Source organism: Varanus komodoensis, unplaced genomic scaffold (assembly GCF_004798865.1).
Source record: "Varanus komodoensis strain SLA01 unplaced genomic scaffold, ASM479886v1 scaffold63, whole genome shotgun sequence".
Lineage (NCBI taxonomy): Eukaryota > Metazoa > Chordata > Lepidosauria > Squamata > Varanidae > Varanus > Varanus komodoensis.
In genome coordinates this window covers 548,650-564,098 of record NW_025336259.1, presented here as the reverse complement: position 1 = coordinate 564,098, position 15,449 = coordinate 548,650, and the positions used below count along the sequence as shown (strand labels likewise).

Below are 15,449 nucleotides of genomic sequence, written 5' to 3'. Positions count from 1 at the left end.
CAATGAGAAACTGGCTGTTTTGTGCTGAAAGGCAGGGCACACAACTGCAACACCCCCCCCGAAAAATGTGCCCCCACTAATACGAGCATAATTAAAGAAGACGTCATTGATCGTCCGGCTGCAATCCCCAAAACATCGCATGCCACCATCGGCCTGGACCAGAGTCCCTCTTGCACCCCCTGCTCGCCGTTCCCCGTTCAAATCTGCTTCACAGATGCAATTTTGATTGTGCACGTGGAACAGGCTCTGCAGTGGCTGAATTTGTTTGTTTATTAAAGCTTTTATGAGTATATACTGTCCCATTACTGGCATCTCAGGATGGTTTACTGGGAATGTCTGGAAATTAATAAGCGTTCACCTGGGAAACAGAGGTCAATCCAACATTCTACCATTTTAAAAAACACAGATCTTTAATATTCTTCAGCATTTACCCATTTTTCTATTTGATTTGTAAGCGTGAATGCAACTAATCAGAAATTTCAGACTGAAAGATAAAAGAACTGAATGTATGAACACAGACATGCAATTCCAGGGAATATACCAAAACCCTAATCCTCGTAATTATGCAATGAGGTGCAATGAGGCCAGCAATCCATGCTCGGAGTCCTGGCGAGAGAGAGAGAGAGAGAGAGAGAGAGAGAGAGAGAGAGAGAGAGAGAGAAAGAGAGAGAGAGAGACTGGTCCACGATATGCTCCAACTAGTTCCTGGGGCTGAGCTGTATTACGAAGGGGGCAGCAACCGCTCCCCACGTTCTCCCCCGTTCAGTGAGAGCTGCACAATGCATGAGTGACATTCTGCACTCCAGGTGAGCTGCTGGGGGACTCCATGTGTAGATGTCCTTGAATGATCAGCCACTTCTCTCCGCGAAGCTTCGCTGGAAAACATTAGCCAGGAAAGCATCCTACTCAGTCAGCTCCCTCTGTAAGCAGAGACACCTAGAGGAATTGGAAACTCCCCAGGCAGAAAAGCTTCCACTGCGATAACAACCATAGATCTGTATGCCGACATCGAATGTTGGCCTGCTAGAGGAAGGCAGAAGCCAAGAGTCCAAATTCAGATGTAACATTAGATCAAGATTCGCCAGGTGCCTACTTTGCGGAGCTTTAGGCACCTAACAAAAGCTTTTCTCTTCTGGTACACATATGGCACCACATATAATTTATTTAAATTTGTGCTGGTTTTAATATACTGTTTTATTTTTATTTGACTAAGTATATGTGAGTCTATCCTATTGTTTTATTTATGTTACTTACTGCTATCGGGCTGCTTCCAAACAAATTAAACCAACCAACCAAGCAACCAACATTATGCTTCTTCGTCTGGGTGAGTCTGCTTATTTCAACCACTTTTGCTTTCAAAATGAGCCAAGCGAGAACTAACTGGGCAAGAGGTATTGGCATACAGTTTGCTGCTGCTAAGCCAGACTTCTTTGCGATTCTGGCTTAGGATTTTGTGCCCGCGCCACCCAGACTGCTTTAGCTACCTGGCCAGGCCACCCAGTCGAGTAGGCTTTTATTGGGTGAGCTTCTTTTCTATTAAATCCTCTCAGCTGTACCTTGCTAATCTTTGAGGATGTTGCTACATACATCTCAAGATCCAGAGAGGTGTTGCTGCCACTCTGTGCGACTCTGGTGCGCCCGCAACTGGAGTATTGCGCTCAGTTTTGGGCCCCTCGTTACAGGAAGGATATAGCCAGGTTAGAGTCAGTGCAGCGCAGGGCCACAAGGTTGGTGGCCGGTTTGCAGGGGATGCCGTATGAGGCGAGACTGAGGGAGCTGGGTCTCTTCAGCCTGGAGAAGAGGAGACTCAGAGAGGATCTGTTGGCGACATACAGGTATGTGAGGGGATGTCACACGGAGGTGGGGAGAGGCCTGTTCTCCCCTGCAGAGGAAGGCAGGACACGCTCCAATGGAGCAAAGCTCAGGGAACCCAGGCTCCATTTGGATGCCAGGAAGCACTTCCTGACGGTTAAGACCTGGAGGGTATGGAATGGCTTCCACGGGAAGTGGTTGAAGCCCCACCGGTGAGGTCGTTCAAGGATAGGCTGGACATGCACATGGCGGGCATGTCATGAGTGGAGTTGGCTGGAGCTGGAGGCCAGACTAGATGGGCCAGGAGGCCCCTTTTGACTCACCCTGCTCCTATATTTCTATCTCAAATACTCTTTTGACCCTGGATGTATGTGCTGGGCTTTGGCAGATACATTTATTTATATATTGCATTTGCATGCTGCCCCACAGCCCGAGGGCTATGCCGTGGGTGCTCATGCTGGGGCTGGATGTCCCCACACAATCCATGTTCATGCATCGATGTTACAAGCTGGAAGACAGCTCTCGGAAAAGGGATGCTCACACCTCACCTTCCAGTTGCGAAGATAACTCTTAATTATGAAGTAATTGCCAAATTGGGAGGAGAGGAGCTTGCCAGTCGCTAGCACTGGCTACTGCTGCAGCTTTCCAAGAATGGCTAAAGAGAAGGCTGTTAGAAGCTTTACCAGAGCACAGTCTGTGCACCTCCTACTGAAACCCACGGCAGTTTTAAAGACCAGAACTGCTTATCTTTGTTCTCAGCCATCTCCTAATGAAACTCCCTCACAAAGCTGCTTTGCCAGAGGTCCCCCCCCCCCACCCTAATTTAAACACATTTAGATTGGGGAAAAAAATCCAAAGCAATGTACAAAGAAACTTTTAAAAAGATGAAGTATTTTGGGACTTTTGGAGGGAGGAGGGAGAAAATATTGGAGGGAAGAGGGAGGAGGGAGGGAGAGCCAGTGTGGCGTAGTGCTTAAGAGCGCAGGACTGGGACTCAGAGGATCCGGGTTCGAGTCCCCGCTCAGCCACGGAGCCAACTGGGTAACTTTGGGCCAGTCACAGACTCTCAGCCCAACCTACCTCACAGGGTTCTTGTTGTGGGGATAAGATGGAGGAGGAGAATGGTGTAAGCTGCCTTGAGCCCTTTGGGGAAAAAGGCAGGATATAAATCAGAAAATAAACAAACAAACAAACAAACAAACAAACAAATAAGCCGGAGTTTCCAGAGCCAGAATCTGCTGCTTCCTTGCTTTCAGTCCACCCAGTTCTACCCCACTTTAAACCCATTTGGAGCAATGCGAATTCGAAGTCAGTGCCAAGTTTAGGTCTCACTGAGCTCCAAACGTCAGCCAAGGGCCATCTCACTGCTGGCTACGCAGGAGGGGGCCTTCTTAGGAAGAGGTGGAACGCAAGTCCGGCATGGTCCCATGGCCGTCGTTTCTTCAGCACCGGACAAATACAGGTTTTCCAAGGCTTACTAGCAACCTGCAGGAGGCTCAATGGACCCTTTGGTTTGGTTTTTAATGTCTGAGGACTTGTTTCTTATTGTATGGTTTCATTTGGTTTTACTATCATAGAATCTTATTTTCTACTGTTACTGAGTTTTATGACTTATACAGGGTTTTTTTTTAAAGCACGCCCTCCTGTGTATTTTGGCGTCACAAGGAAGCACTGAAAACAGAACAAGCATTTCTGCATTAAAAGTTGTATATGCAGTCACAATCCAGGGGATCGGAGCTGCACATCAAACAGGGCATTCCAGTTCCCGACAGCGCAAAGCAAAGGAGCTGCATCTGTCGATTGCCACCATCCATGTACCCACAGGCAGCCAGACCAGGTCAAGCGTCCACTCACTTGGTCTTTCTGCTACAAATATTGAACTGTGGACTACTGAAGCAGGGCAGCTCAGAAGACTTAATTTAAATAGTAAGCCAGCACAGTAATAAAAATCTGGAGAGGCCATCAATTAATTTATAGCCAGTGAGAAGCAATTCGTGGCCGACATTCGCAGAACTCAAAGGCCCTCCATTCTAAGCACAGCTGGAATGGCCCCTTCTAAATACCTTCGTTACACGATGGAACAGCAGAGCTGAGCCGAGGATTCTAGCCCCGTGCTGAAGGTATTTCCCTGGGCTGCAGAAAATGGCTGCAGGCACGACCCTTTGCTCATTGCTGCTGCTCTGGGTCCAGAGACGATTAATACGCTTAATAAGGCAATGGGATTCCACATCTGCTGCGGGCTAAGGCTGAGCTTAAGATGGGGAAGAGGCAGAAAAGAAAGCATGGCCCCAAATGCTTCTTGGCCATGTTTGCTCACCGGGGCTTATCCGAGTGTGCTCTCCAGTGCCATCTCCAGCCCCATTCAGACAGAATGGAGATGCTGCTAGATGAGATGACAGTGGCGGGGGGGGGAGGGTGTCAGCCTGTTTGGACAGGGCTGCATTGCCCTTGAAGAAGCAGGTTCAAGCCCTGAGGGTTCCCCTTGATCCATCTTTGTCACTTGAAGCTCAGTGACCTCAGTGGAACCGTGCGCCTATTACCAGCTCTGCCCGGTGGCCCAGCCACACTCCTAGGGATCCATGTTCCAGTCATCTCTAAATTAGATTGCTTCAATGCACTCTTTGTGGGGCTGCCCTTGAAGGCTGTTGAGAAGCTGCAGCCTGTGCAGAATAGGGCAGCCGGATCCATAACTGGGAACCACAGGTCCAACCCACTTGCAATGGCGGCCTCTATGCTTCTTCACCCAATTCCAGGTGCTGGCTTTAATCCATGAAGCAGCACGTGGCTTGGGGCCACGATGGAGACCCTCAGCCAACCATGCTGGAGTATTGTGCTCAGTTTTGGGCCCCTCATTGCAGAAAGGATATAGCCAGGTTGGAGTCAGTGCAGCGCAGGGCCACAAGGTCGGTGGCTGGTTTGCAGGGGAAGCCGCATGAGGAGAGACTGAGGGAACTGCGTCTCTTCAGCCTGGAGGAGAGGAGACTCAGAGGGGATCTGTTGGTGACATACAGGTATGTGAGGGGGTGTCACACGGAGGTGGGTAGAGACCCGTTCTCTCCTGCAGAGGAAGGCAGGATGCGCTCCAACGGAGCCAAGCTCAGGGAGCCAAGGTTCAATTTGGATGCCGGGAAGCACTTCCTGACAGTCAGGACCCCGAGGGTGTGGAACGGGCTTCCCTGGGAGGTGGTTGAGGCCCCATCGGTGCGGGTGTTCAAGGACAGGCTGGACGTGCACATGGTGGGCATGTCATGAGCGGAGCTGGCTGGAGCCGGGGGTCAGACTAGATGACCCGGGAGACCCCTTCTGACTCGCTCTGTTTCTATGTTACTCTCTCTGGGCATTAGGTTCAACAGCCGGGGCCTCCCACTGAGTGTCCACGCCAAGAGAGGCTCAAAGGTCAGCCCTGCAAGACCAAGGGCTTTCTCTTGGGTGGCTCCCCGTCTAAGGATCGGCCTCCTCATTGAGGCCTGCCTGGTGCCAACCTTACCATCTTTTTGGCCTCAGGCAAAGACAGCCTTTTATATACAAGCTTTTAAAGATATGCATGATATTCAAGGGCTGGAGGGGCAAACCCACCTAAGGCATTTGTTACAGGGCTACTCTTCATCCTACATTGTTTCAGCTTTAATTTTGAATTTTGACAAGATTTTATATTTTATTGCTTTGTTTTGACAAACTGTTGAAAACCACCCAGACAGCCTCAGCTACTCAACTGGGATAGAAATAAATAAACAAACAAACCAAGCAAACACCACCAAACCTTCTTCCATCTTCATTAAAACTCTGGTTTGCTGAATGAGCGGAGAACACACAGAACCAGGGATGGAAAATTGTTTATGGTTCCTAAAAGGTGGGAATCCTTCAAGGAGCTGGCTGAGACGAACATCTGCGTACAAGGCTCCTAGCTCGGGCTTGCACAACAACCGGGCTGATTTTGGCAAGTCACATGTCACTATCTTCAGCTGTAAAATTTCGTTTCTCGTGCGCATCTCACTGGCCGTTCATGGAGCTGTGAACACCACACTACTCTTACAACAGAGTCAAAATCACTGCTGGCACTCGGCGTTTGTTCTATATGATGAGCCACAACCAGGAGAATTTAATTACAGTGTGAAAAGGGAAAAAATGATGAAAGGAGGAGCTGTTTAGATTCCTGGATAACACTATCCTTAAATGCCAAACACAGGCCAAGTAATCTTATATAAGCTATTTTACAGAAAATGATTTCCTGCACATAAGTACAGACCAGTACTAATATACTTGGTCTTGGAAATGTGTACAACCAACCATTTCACTTGTAGAACACACCAGAATGAGGTTCTATACTGTTCAAAATTTGCTAAAATTGCCATGAGCCAAACTCATCTGTTTCCATGGAATCTGAAAAGTAAAAAGTCCGTGAAATTGCATAATATTCCATAGAAATATCAAATTACATGGATGCAGCCAAAGAACAGCCGCTGTGAGAGAGATGTTATTATTTATTTGCAAGATGTAAACACTTTCGTCTGCATTTTGCTATTCGCAGCTTAACAGCTTGACCTCTACAAATTGGGACCCAACTGGAGGACAGGGGCAAGCCAGGGAGACTTTTGCAACCCCGTCGTTGTAGAAGGGATGAACGTGTCCTTCTTTTCCTCAAGACTAAGGTGGCTGTCCTGGATGCTGGAGTGCCACAACGCTCTCTGCATGGGGCTTCCCTTGAAGACGGTCTGGATGCTTCCACAGAATGTTAACGAGGGTAGCAAGGTGTGAGCATATCACCCTACGTCTGAAGTCTCTGCACTGACTAAGCTACCAAGCCCAGTTTGAGGAGTTACTACAAGTGTACAAAGCCCTAGACCGCTCGAGACCCAGGTACTCCCCCACCGTGTGGGGCGGCCTTGAGGAATACTCCTCATGGGGCTCCCACATCTGGCAGCCTCTTTTCCACAAGGGCACAGCACCCAGCCACAGAAATTCTTCTAGGAGAGATAAGGCTGTCCCGCTAGACTGTCATAATTTCAGCACCAGTTAAACCATTTAGTGCTTTTCGTTACTCACTTTGTCGACCGTTTTATTGCACCTTATTATACATTTGTGATGGCCAAGCTGTGATCTCAAAGCTGTCTACACAATGCACTGCATTTTATATAGCTTGTTAGATGCACTGGTTTTTTTGTGAGGAAGTGCAGGACAATAAAGCAAAATCTTCAAACATTTCAAGTTATCCTTTCTAGGAAGTACATAGGACTGTGACTTCAGAATAACTCCACTGCAGATTCTCTCGATCCAATGCTTCTTGATTTTCTCCAGCCAGTATTTGCAGTTTCATACCTGGCTTGTTTTAATGCCACCGCTGCCCTGTGGTTTTACAGACTGTTGATATCTTTTGGCTTTAAACAACAACAACCACAAAAACCCGATTCTTTTCACTCCTAGTTTGGGCTGCCTTGAATATTCTACAGAACTGGGATGTAAATTTTAATAGCATAACTTACAGACACAGTAGCTTCTCCAAATCTCTTTGCTCTGTGAAATATCTCACATTTTCCTCAAAGATCCAGAGTTCTTATTTGGAACCACTTAAGAGTTTCACTGCTAACAAGTCAAGATTTTCCCCTGCCAGTTTGGCTGCTGGTTTAGATGCCTGGACTTGAAATTGGGGGTGGGGGGGCGTGGGGGACAACCGTTTTTCTAACACTAAAAATTTAAGCAGAAACTGCCTTTCAGTGGCATTTCTCCAAACATGGCTCTTAGAGACAGAAGAAAATCATGGGCTGGCGATGTGGCTGTTTCTTTTACATGTCACTTCAAAGAATTGCGAAAACTGCCCAGTGAGTGCAGAGCAGACGTGCAAAAGCAGCTGGCAAATTCAAGCACTTATCCTTGAAAGCTGCTGTGGAGAAGCAAAACAAATACTCTGAGAAGAACCAGACAGACATGGCCTCTGCAGCATGCGCGATGCTGAAAGACCTATTATGTGGATAAACCCAGCCTATATTGTTTGCTCAATGCTGATTTGATTAAGCCTTATTTTGTTCTGCTATGCAAGGAGATATAGAACTCTCCTCATCCGACCCATTAGAAGGAATGAGTGGCTCTGAAAAATGTAATGCCCCTATTTAAGAGGGAAATTGCTTTCACATAAGCTTGAATGCCACAGACATTTCCCTTTCTTGAAGGTGAGGCATACTGCTTGCAAAAGCACGGTGCGACCGAGGGATGGACATTTAAATAACCTTCTAAATATGCAACCCGAGCCCATGCCCCTTTACTGATTTTCTCATGCAGGGGAATTCTGCACCTGTGCCCCAACATTGGAAGGAGAGCTGTTTTGGAGAGGAAGATACATTAGGCACAATCCTGTCAAAATTAAGTCCCCGTCTCGCCGATTCCAATGGGAGAGAGGTAATCATGTCCTCAGCTCTACCAGTGCAATCGATTTGATTTAAAATGCTTAACACTGGCTAGATGACACCCATATTGTTCAGTCTCTGAGTGTCTTTGACTTTCAAAGAAAAGAAAAACAGACTGTGGAAAGGCATGGTAAATTGCAGCCAGTATTCGGGCAGGCTTTAAAAGGAGATTAAAATCCACTGACCTGGTTTTTATTCTGTGTTTCTTGATAGTCAGGAACTGTGTTATCTAACACAGTTATCTACTGTGTTATCTAACAAGATGGAGCTAAGCACATAGTCCCAGGCGGGTTTGATTCACTGCCTTCTACCCACTGCCCTTAGCATGGGCTGGAACTGTAATCCTTCCATCCACAGAAAGCTAATTAGCTTCACTGCTGCCAGCAAGGAAAACACAGGCCCTGCAAGACGCTTCCAGCTCTCTTCAGTTTATCTCCTGAGCTCACTACTTCACCGCACCATGTAAAAATGAGAGCACTTACACACTGGTGGAAGGCCACACGCAAGGTGGGAAGGGCATCTTGAGTACGGCAAGGTGTGTCCCCCAAAACCAGGCAGAAACCACACCAGTGCTGCACACAACCCTCTCCAGAGACCACTCTGGCAACGGGAATGGCTTTCTTCCAGAGGTGGGGATGGGCTGCTCTGCTCTGAAGGCCAGCTGCGTGGGAGAGCTCATCTTTCCGCACAATCCGCTGGGAAGTTCTCCTGCACAACCCTAGTGCGATTATAGTTGCTACTACATGGTTTGTGGGACCTCAGGTGGGAAATTCCTATGGCGCACCCCTTCCCACTAGCTTAACCAGGCATAAATTCCACCGCGCTGCTCTCCTGTAGAACGTTGCTGAAATGAGCGCCAGGCGGCATTCTCTGGTGCTGGAAGCCTTCCTCATGATGAAGCCCAATGGGAGCTTTCCATCAGTGAAGGAAGCGCCACCATCAGTAAACAAGTCTGATCTTGCCTCTCTTGTCGATGAAGTCTTCCAGAAGCATTAAAAGGTCTGGTGCACCTGCAAGACTGCTGATTCTATTGGCACTAAAACTCCAAGATCTTTTATTATGACCTCCTCTTCCTTGTTACTTGCCATGGGAAATAACATCTTATCCAAAACGAAACGGTGGCTTTTGTTGCCACAGTCCGACGTACGCAGAACTGATAGCCATTTCCCAGATCAGCAGCGCGCACTGGAGACGCTATACCGAAGCCAACCGAGGGAGAGATTTTGCCCTGAAGGCCTCTGAATCTCTCATTGACTACTGCAAGCTGCTCCACTTGACTCCTGGGAGGTTTACCACACATTCCTCGACATGCACTGCGTAAGTGAACAGATAAATCAGATTATTAATGTGAAATATATCTCCTGGATCTCTTGCTGAAGGGAGTAATTAGATGCATGAGTAATTCCTAAAAAGATTGCCTGTGTAAGCCGCCTCGGGCTCCCTGCAGGAAAACAGGCAGGATGGAAAAATAATAAAATAATAAACATAAAATAATTAGCAGCCAACGGCCGAGGATTTAACGCTGACAAAGTTGGGAGAGCTCTTGCAGCGCCTCTGATCCATCTCTTTACATGGGTGCGATGACAGAAGCCTAAACCGTGCCTGCCCCTGAGAAGCAGGGGCGTGTGCTACCGAGTTACAGAGATGGAGTGCTCTGAATGGGACATGGCAAGGAGGGGAGAACGTCATCGGATGGAGCAAATGCTCGGGTATGTCCACTAGACTTTTTGCAAAGCCCAGCATGCTGGATTGGGTCAACTTTGCAGTTCCACCAAAGAGCATGCTGGAATCACTGGAACTTTGACTGGAAACATTTGACCTGGGGGTGGTTAAGGAAAGATGCCATTTTTTAAGTTGAATTGATGCCATTATCAAATATTTCTCATTGTTCTTAGAAGAATGACACAACTGGCGTCTGTCTGACTCCAATATCAAAGTAACAGAGTATACTTTAAAAGGCTTTTGACAAAATCTGGTTGCCTTTGTGTGAAGTAGCACAATGGAAGGTGCCAGTTGCTAAAATGTGTTATTTTATTCAAACTAAGTTTAATGAGTTCTTGGAAGGTGAAGTCATTGACTGGGATGCACTTAAAACGCACGTGATCAATACACATCATTGTGCCTCTAGGATCGGTAAGAAGATGGTTTCATTCATTTCAAGCACCCAGATAAAGCAGGTGCTGTACTTAAAACGAAAGACAGAGACCCTGCCCTCCAAACTACTCAAACGAGTAAGGGAGCAAAAGGAACCCGTAAAAATGTCAGGTCAGTTAGAAGATCACAGAGTGAGAAGGCTGATTTTTATCCACATGTAAACACACCAACAGATGGAGGCGGATAGATGCCAGGAGTTTCAAATGGAGGGATCCACAAGGGAGAAAAGGTGCAGCCAGGAAATAGCTGAAGGTGGAGCTGCTGAAAAGTAAGTCATGTAGGCTGGGGATTATGGGAGCTGCAATCCAACACAACTGGAAAGCACCCAGTTCTCCCTATAGAAAACTTTGCACTGCTTTCAGTACTGTAGCAACACACTTGATAGCAAAGTGGAAACACCAGCATAAGAGACCCAAGGAAGTGTCATCAAAAAATATCCTGCATCCATGGCAGGGAGAGAGGAAAATCTCCTACATAAAATCTCTTTTATATACTCAAACAAGCAAAACACATTAACTGCCTATGAAGATCTTTTCTGAAAGGAGCACTTCAGAATGCAGGAAGAGCAATTTTTAACCGTGTGGTTTTCAGTGTGGTTTTCAGGATTAGAGACCTGCACTGGTCCAACTGTAAAAACTATCCTTCAGGCTGAGTGGAGGCTGGGGGCAAAGTAAAGGAGAGTCTGAGATTTTGATGCTGTGATATGTGTGTGTGTGTGTGTGTGTGTGTGTGTGTGTAGTTTCATTTTTGTCAACAGGTAAGGAATCCACACAACGTTAATTTTTTTCTGAACTTAGAAATACAGAATGCTCAGCAAAGCCGACTATTTCCCCACAAGTATACGATGACAGCATTTTCCAATATCCACAGTCAAACTGTGCACACACGTAACAGCCTAAGGATAAATTAATTATTTACACACATAATTTGTTCAAAGATATGCAAATATGATGTGAAGGACTTAAAGCTGACACCAAAGGAGGAGGCAAGAAGGGAGAGGCCAGCTAAACAAGGGGGAAGCTACAGCCAAGGAAAGAGACCATGATGCAAAGTCGATCCAATATGGATGTGTTCATTATGGTACTAATTGCCATCGATGCAAGATGAAAGGAGTACCATTTTGAAATGTTAGCATACTAAACCAGATTCATCTGTAGAGATAGGCCCTTACTTTTCATGGGTTAAAAATGTAAGCCTTCAAGGATGGGTAATTTATTAGCTTTTTAAAAGAATAATCTGCTTCTTACAGCAGCTTCTCTGGAACACCGGGAAGAATTCTGCAGGTGCCGGTACTGCATACTTCCAGCAGCCACAAATTATTCCGAGCTCGTTCCAGGAAGTTTAGCAGAGAGTGCAGCTTCCACTGATCTGCATTTCTGCAACATACTTCCCATCTTTAGATTTCTATTCTCTATGCAATGTGCTGCATGTTTGTCTGCCTTTCACAAAGGTACATGGAAGAAACATTCAGCACAAGGCAAGCGGCAATTAGCAAAGAATGCCTGCTATTTTTAGCTACCCTTTTGCTTCACCCTATTCATCAATGCCATACCCTGTCACTAGCCAGAGAAAAGCTCCCGGAGAGGGTTCAACTGACTCGGAGGTGGTGATCCCCGGGGAACAATGCATCCACGCCCGATCTTCTCCCTAAGCTCCACGGAATCCATGCTTGCTTTCCACGCTGCTTTAGAAAGGTGACTCAGTGTGACTGCCTGGCCCCCTGGGGGGACCAGAGGTGGAGAGACCCCCGTGGGCACTTCAGAGAAAGCCCCATTGCTGAGTGACACGGTGCATGCGCTGCCTTCCGAAAGCCTCAAGTTAAAATCGTTTCAGACGCAAGAACTGCGAAAGTGTCTGCGGAGAGCCACCGCTGAGCAGATTAAATAGTAGTAGACCAGACAGACTTGTACTCCGAGCTGCACTAAGCCAGCCACCACAAATCCAGTCACCTGGAGCAAAGACAATCCTAGCCCAATGATCGTGCACTGCCTTTTCCTTCGGTCTTTCATTCCACTCCACTCCACTCCTGCATTCCTTCCTATTACTCCGCTGCCGTCTCTGATCATCTCTCTCCTTTCTAGCCTTTCCTATTCACATCATTCAAAGAGACGTCCGACATTAAGCTCGACTCAAGCAGGGCGTATGCATCTATTGTGTTGACCAGGCTGAAGTTTTGCCACTGACATGCTGAGCTGCTGCGCTGTACAGAACGTCCAGCTGCTCAGAAAACTAAACCGTCTGTAAGGAAAAGGAGAGCTGCCAGTTGGCTGGAATGCAAACCTTACTGGGGGCAGGCTGAGGTGGTGTCGGGATGCAGGGGGAAACTGAGGTGGACCGAGACAGAGGAGCCCACGGGGAGGCTTCTTACGGGCAGGGAAGGTGAAAGAAAAGCACAAGAAAGGCAGCCCCCAAACCAATGGCAGGAGTTCCCGCTGGTGTCGCCAAGCCTGGCTGGGGCCCTCAAGGACTGCAGGGCCCACACAGCTGGCCATGCGCTTCTTCGGCACAGGGATGCGCCACATTCCATCACAGGCGGAGGCATCAAAGTGGCAGCACCGGTGAAATTGGCCACACCTGGCCGCCTGCTCCTACCTGGCAAGTCCCCCTCCCAACCAGAAATCCTCGTAGAGCGAAAATGACCCCACGTCGTTTTCAGCCCCTTTTCTCCTTTTTGTGGGATGAGTCAGCAATGAGTGGACACAGACATGCACATGCGCGCGCACATGAGCGTGCCATAATGAGAAGTCCGTGCAGATTTTGCATGCAAGGCTTGTGAACAGAAGACTAGACACCTGCCCATTCCAGCAACCATATCCTTTCTGTGACGTCCAGGGCAATCTACCATAACATCATCACCTCTGTGCCCTGCAGAGGCAAAACATCACAGAGAATTTCCCCACCGGTGTGGCAGAAGCTGTGATCTCTGGGTCAGCTTGGCATGTACCACCGTGCACGATCCACAGATGGGCAGTATTCGTTATCCCACATATGCGCCCCAAGCACGGGAAGCAGAGCCTTCAAACAGCTTCCCCTGCCTCCGTGCTTTTCCCACTCTGCTCATGCACCAGCTCATCACTGTGTCGCTCGGCAGGAATGTAAAAATACTAACTCTGCTTCAGGCAGAGCTTGTATTGCTTCTTCCCGAGCACAGAACACAGCCTGAACACGAAAATTACCGTAATTCATTCCGACTCCACTTGCTCGCAAAAGCAGAACACGGTCACAAAACGCTGCTAGAGATTCAGAAGCAAATGTTAGACTGTAGGCACCTTCTTCTACAGATAAAACAAAAGAGAAAAACGAGAGAAAAGAAAATCAATGGAAGCGATCCGCATTGTCAAGGTTACAGATCAAGGCTGCGACGGTGTGCGCGCGGATGTGTGAAGAGTATTGCGTTTCTGGCGTGTAATATATGAGTAAAACAGTGGGACACTCAGTAGGGCAAAAGCACCATTTTGTATACATTGGGAGATTATGAGAAAGACATTTAAAAAAGCAATCTTCTCCTGACTGCTGCAGCGAGATAAGAATATTCTTGAAGAGGCAAAGGATGGCACCTCATCTTTGGAAGAAAAATGCAGGGGAGAATCAGCTCTCCCGCCATCTCGCAGATTCAGGCTGAGTGAGCAATCTCTGCATGCGTTTCCTCTTTTCATGAGTAGATCTGGGTGACTATAAATCACGCCATCAGCTCCAATGTTCCAGAAAGAATTCCTTTGATTGTTATCGGTCCTTGATTCCTCTCACAATGACAAACGCAAAAGGGGAGACGCAAACAGGAACAGCCCAAGAGACATGCCGAAATGATCTCTCTGGACTGGGGGTGTCTGAGTTGCTGACAGCTCACAGCCATGGATACACCAGCAGGGTGCTGGGCTTAGGCTCAGGCTCCCATTAACCCTGGAGGGCGGATGACAAGGAAGAGCAGCAAAAATGCCTTGGCTTCGGCTCAAGAGGCTGGCTGTACTTGTGAACGTACCCCCAGCACAGGAAACTGCCTCCACCAGCAGAGGCGCCACCGCTCCGCATTCGAAGAGGAGTCACAGAGCTGATCTCTCTCTCTCTCTCTGAGTAAATCTGGGATTTTACAGCTATTTTTTCCAAGTGCCATTGCAAAAGAGGGTGGGTGGATGAGCAGTCGGCTGCAGGTTTGGAAGAAGCCGCAGCGATACCCCCTTGCTTCGCCTCGTGGCCTGGATTCACAGGTTCCATACAAGTGCATTGCGCAGGTTGACCAGCCCTCCCCGGTCTTTCTCTCCCCATCAGACCTTCCACTGTACGCTCATTGATGCAGGAACCACTCCTCCTCGCCAATGCTGTGAAGGACCAGACACACTGAATACCCGGTGCATATAAAGTGCATTATTGTTTGGATAAATGTATAGATGGGTTTTTAGAGATTGCTTGTAAGCTATTCTAGGAAAGATGCATTTTTAAAGGATAGAGAAGACTAGCCTATCATAGTGCGAAGTGAAGAATTTGACATTGAGTGTCAACGGCGGGGAGACCCAGACTCAGTTGCACAAGGTGACATGTCATAACCACGACCCGCCAGGATATTCTGATGGCGGAAGAGCCATCGAAGCAGCTGGTGGAAGTGTCCAGATGCAGTGAAGTGAAATGAGAGGCGCCTATTAGGGAACACTGCCCCACCATGAGATCCAGCGGACTGTGAAAAAACATCCCTCAGAGGAACAAGCTGTTCCCTGCCCAGCAAATTAAAATCAGAATAATTCCACAACAAGCATATCACTGTCTCGCAACACAGTATCAAGGGAGGTCTTCCGCAGCAGATTTCTCGCAAAAAGCACACCCGGCAGCGAGCGCAGCATCGTGCGCCTCCCAGGACTCCTGGAGCATCGCGGTGTGAAACGCTGCGCCGAGGACGCTGGGCACCATGCCTGCACCAGGGGGGGTCAGCTAATGCCATTTGTCAGCACAGATGCGTTCACTGGCCTTTGGGGAAAATATCTCAGCTCCCGTCTGCCTCGACAGCGACACATTTACAGCTGCACGAAGCAATTCTTGCAATGTCGCTAGCAAGCGCAGAGCGGCTCGTACCGAAACTGGAGGGCACGGCATCGC

General features: G+C 48.0%; 1 protein-coding gene across 4 annotated transcripts in view; it reads right to left on the bottom strand.

Annotated features, from left to right (window-relative positions):
• Window positions 1–15,449, bottom strand: part of FAM168A (family with sequence similarity 168 member A) — a 150,991-nt gene that overhangs the window by 44,545 nt on the left and 90,997 nt on the right. For 2 of the 4 annotated variants that reach the window (XM_044450136.1, XM_044450137.1), the window contains exon 4: window positions 13,541–13,639. The exons of the other annotated variants lie outside the window; for them this stretch is intronic. In XM_044450136.1, coding sequence (XP_044306071.1) covers window positions 13,541–13,639 — 99 coding nt within the window. The remainder of the gene's footprint in view (window positions 1–13,540; window positions 13,640–15,449) is intronic. 4 annotated transcript variants of the gene reach the window in all.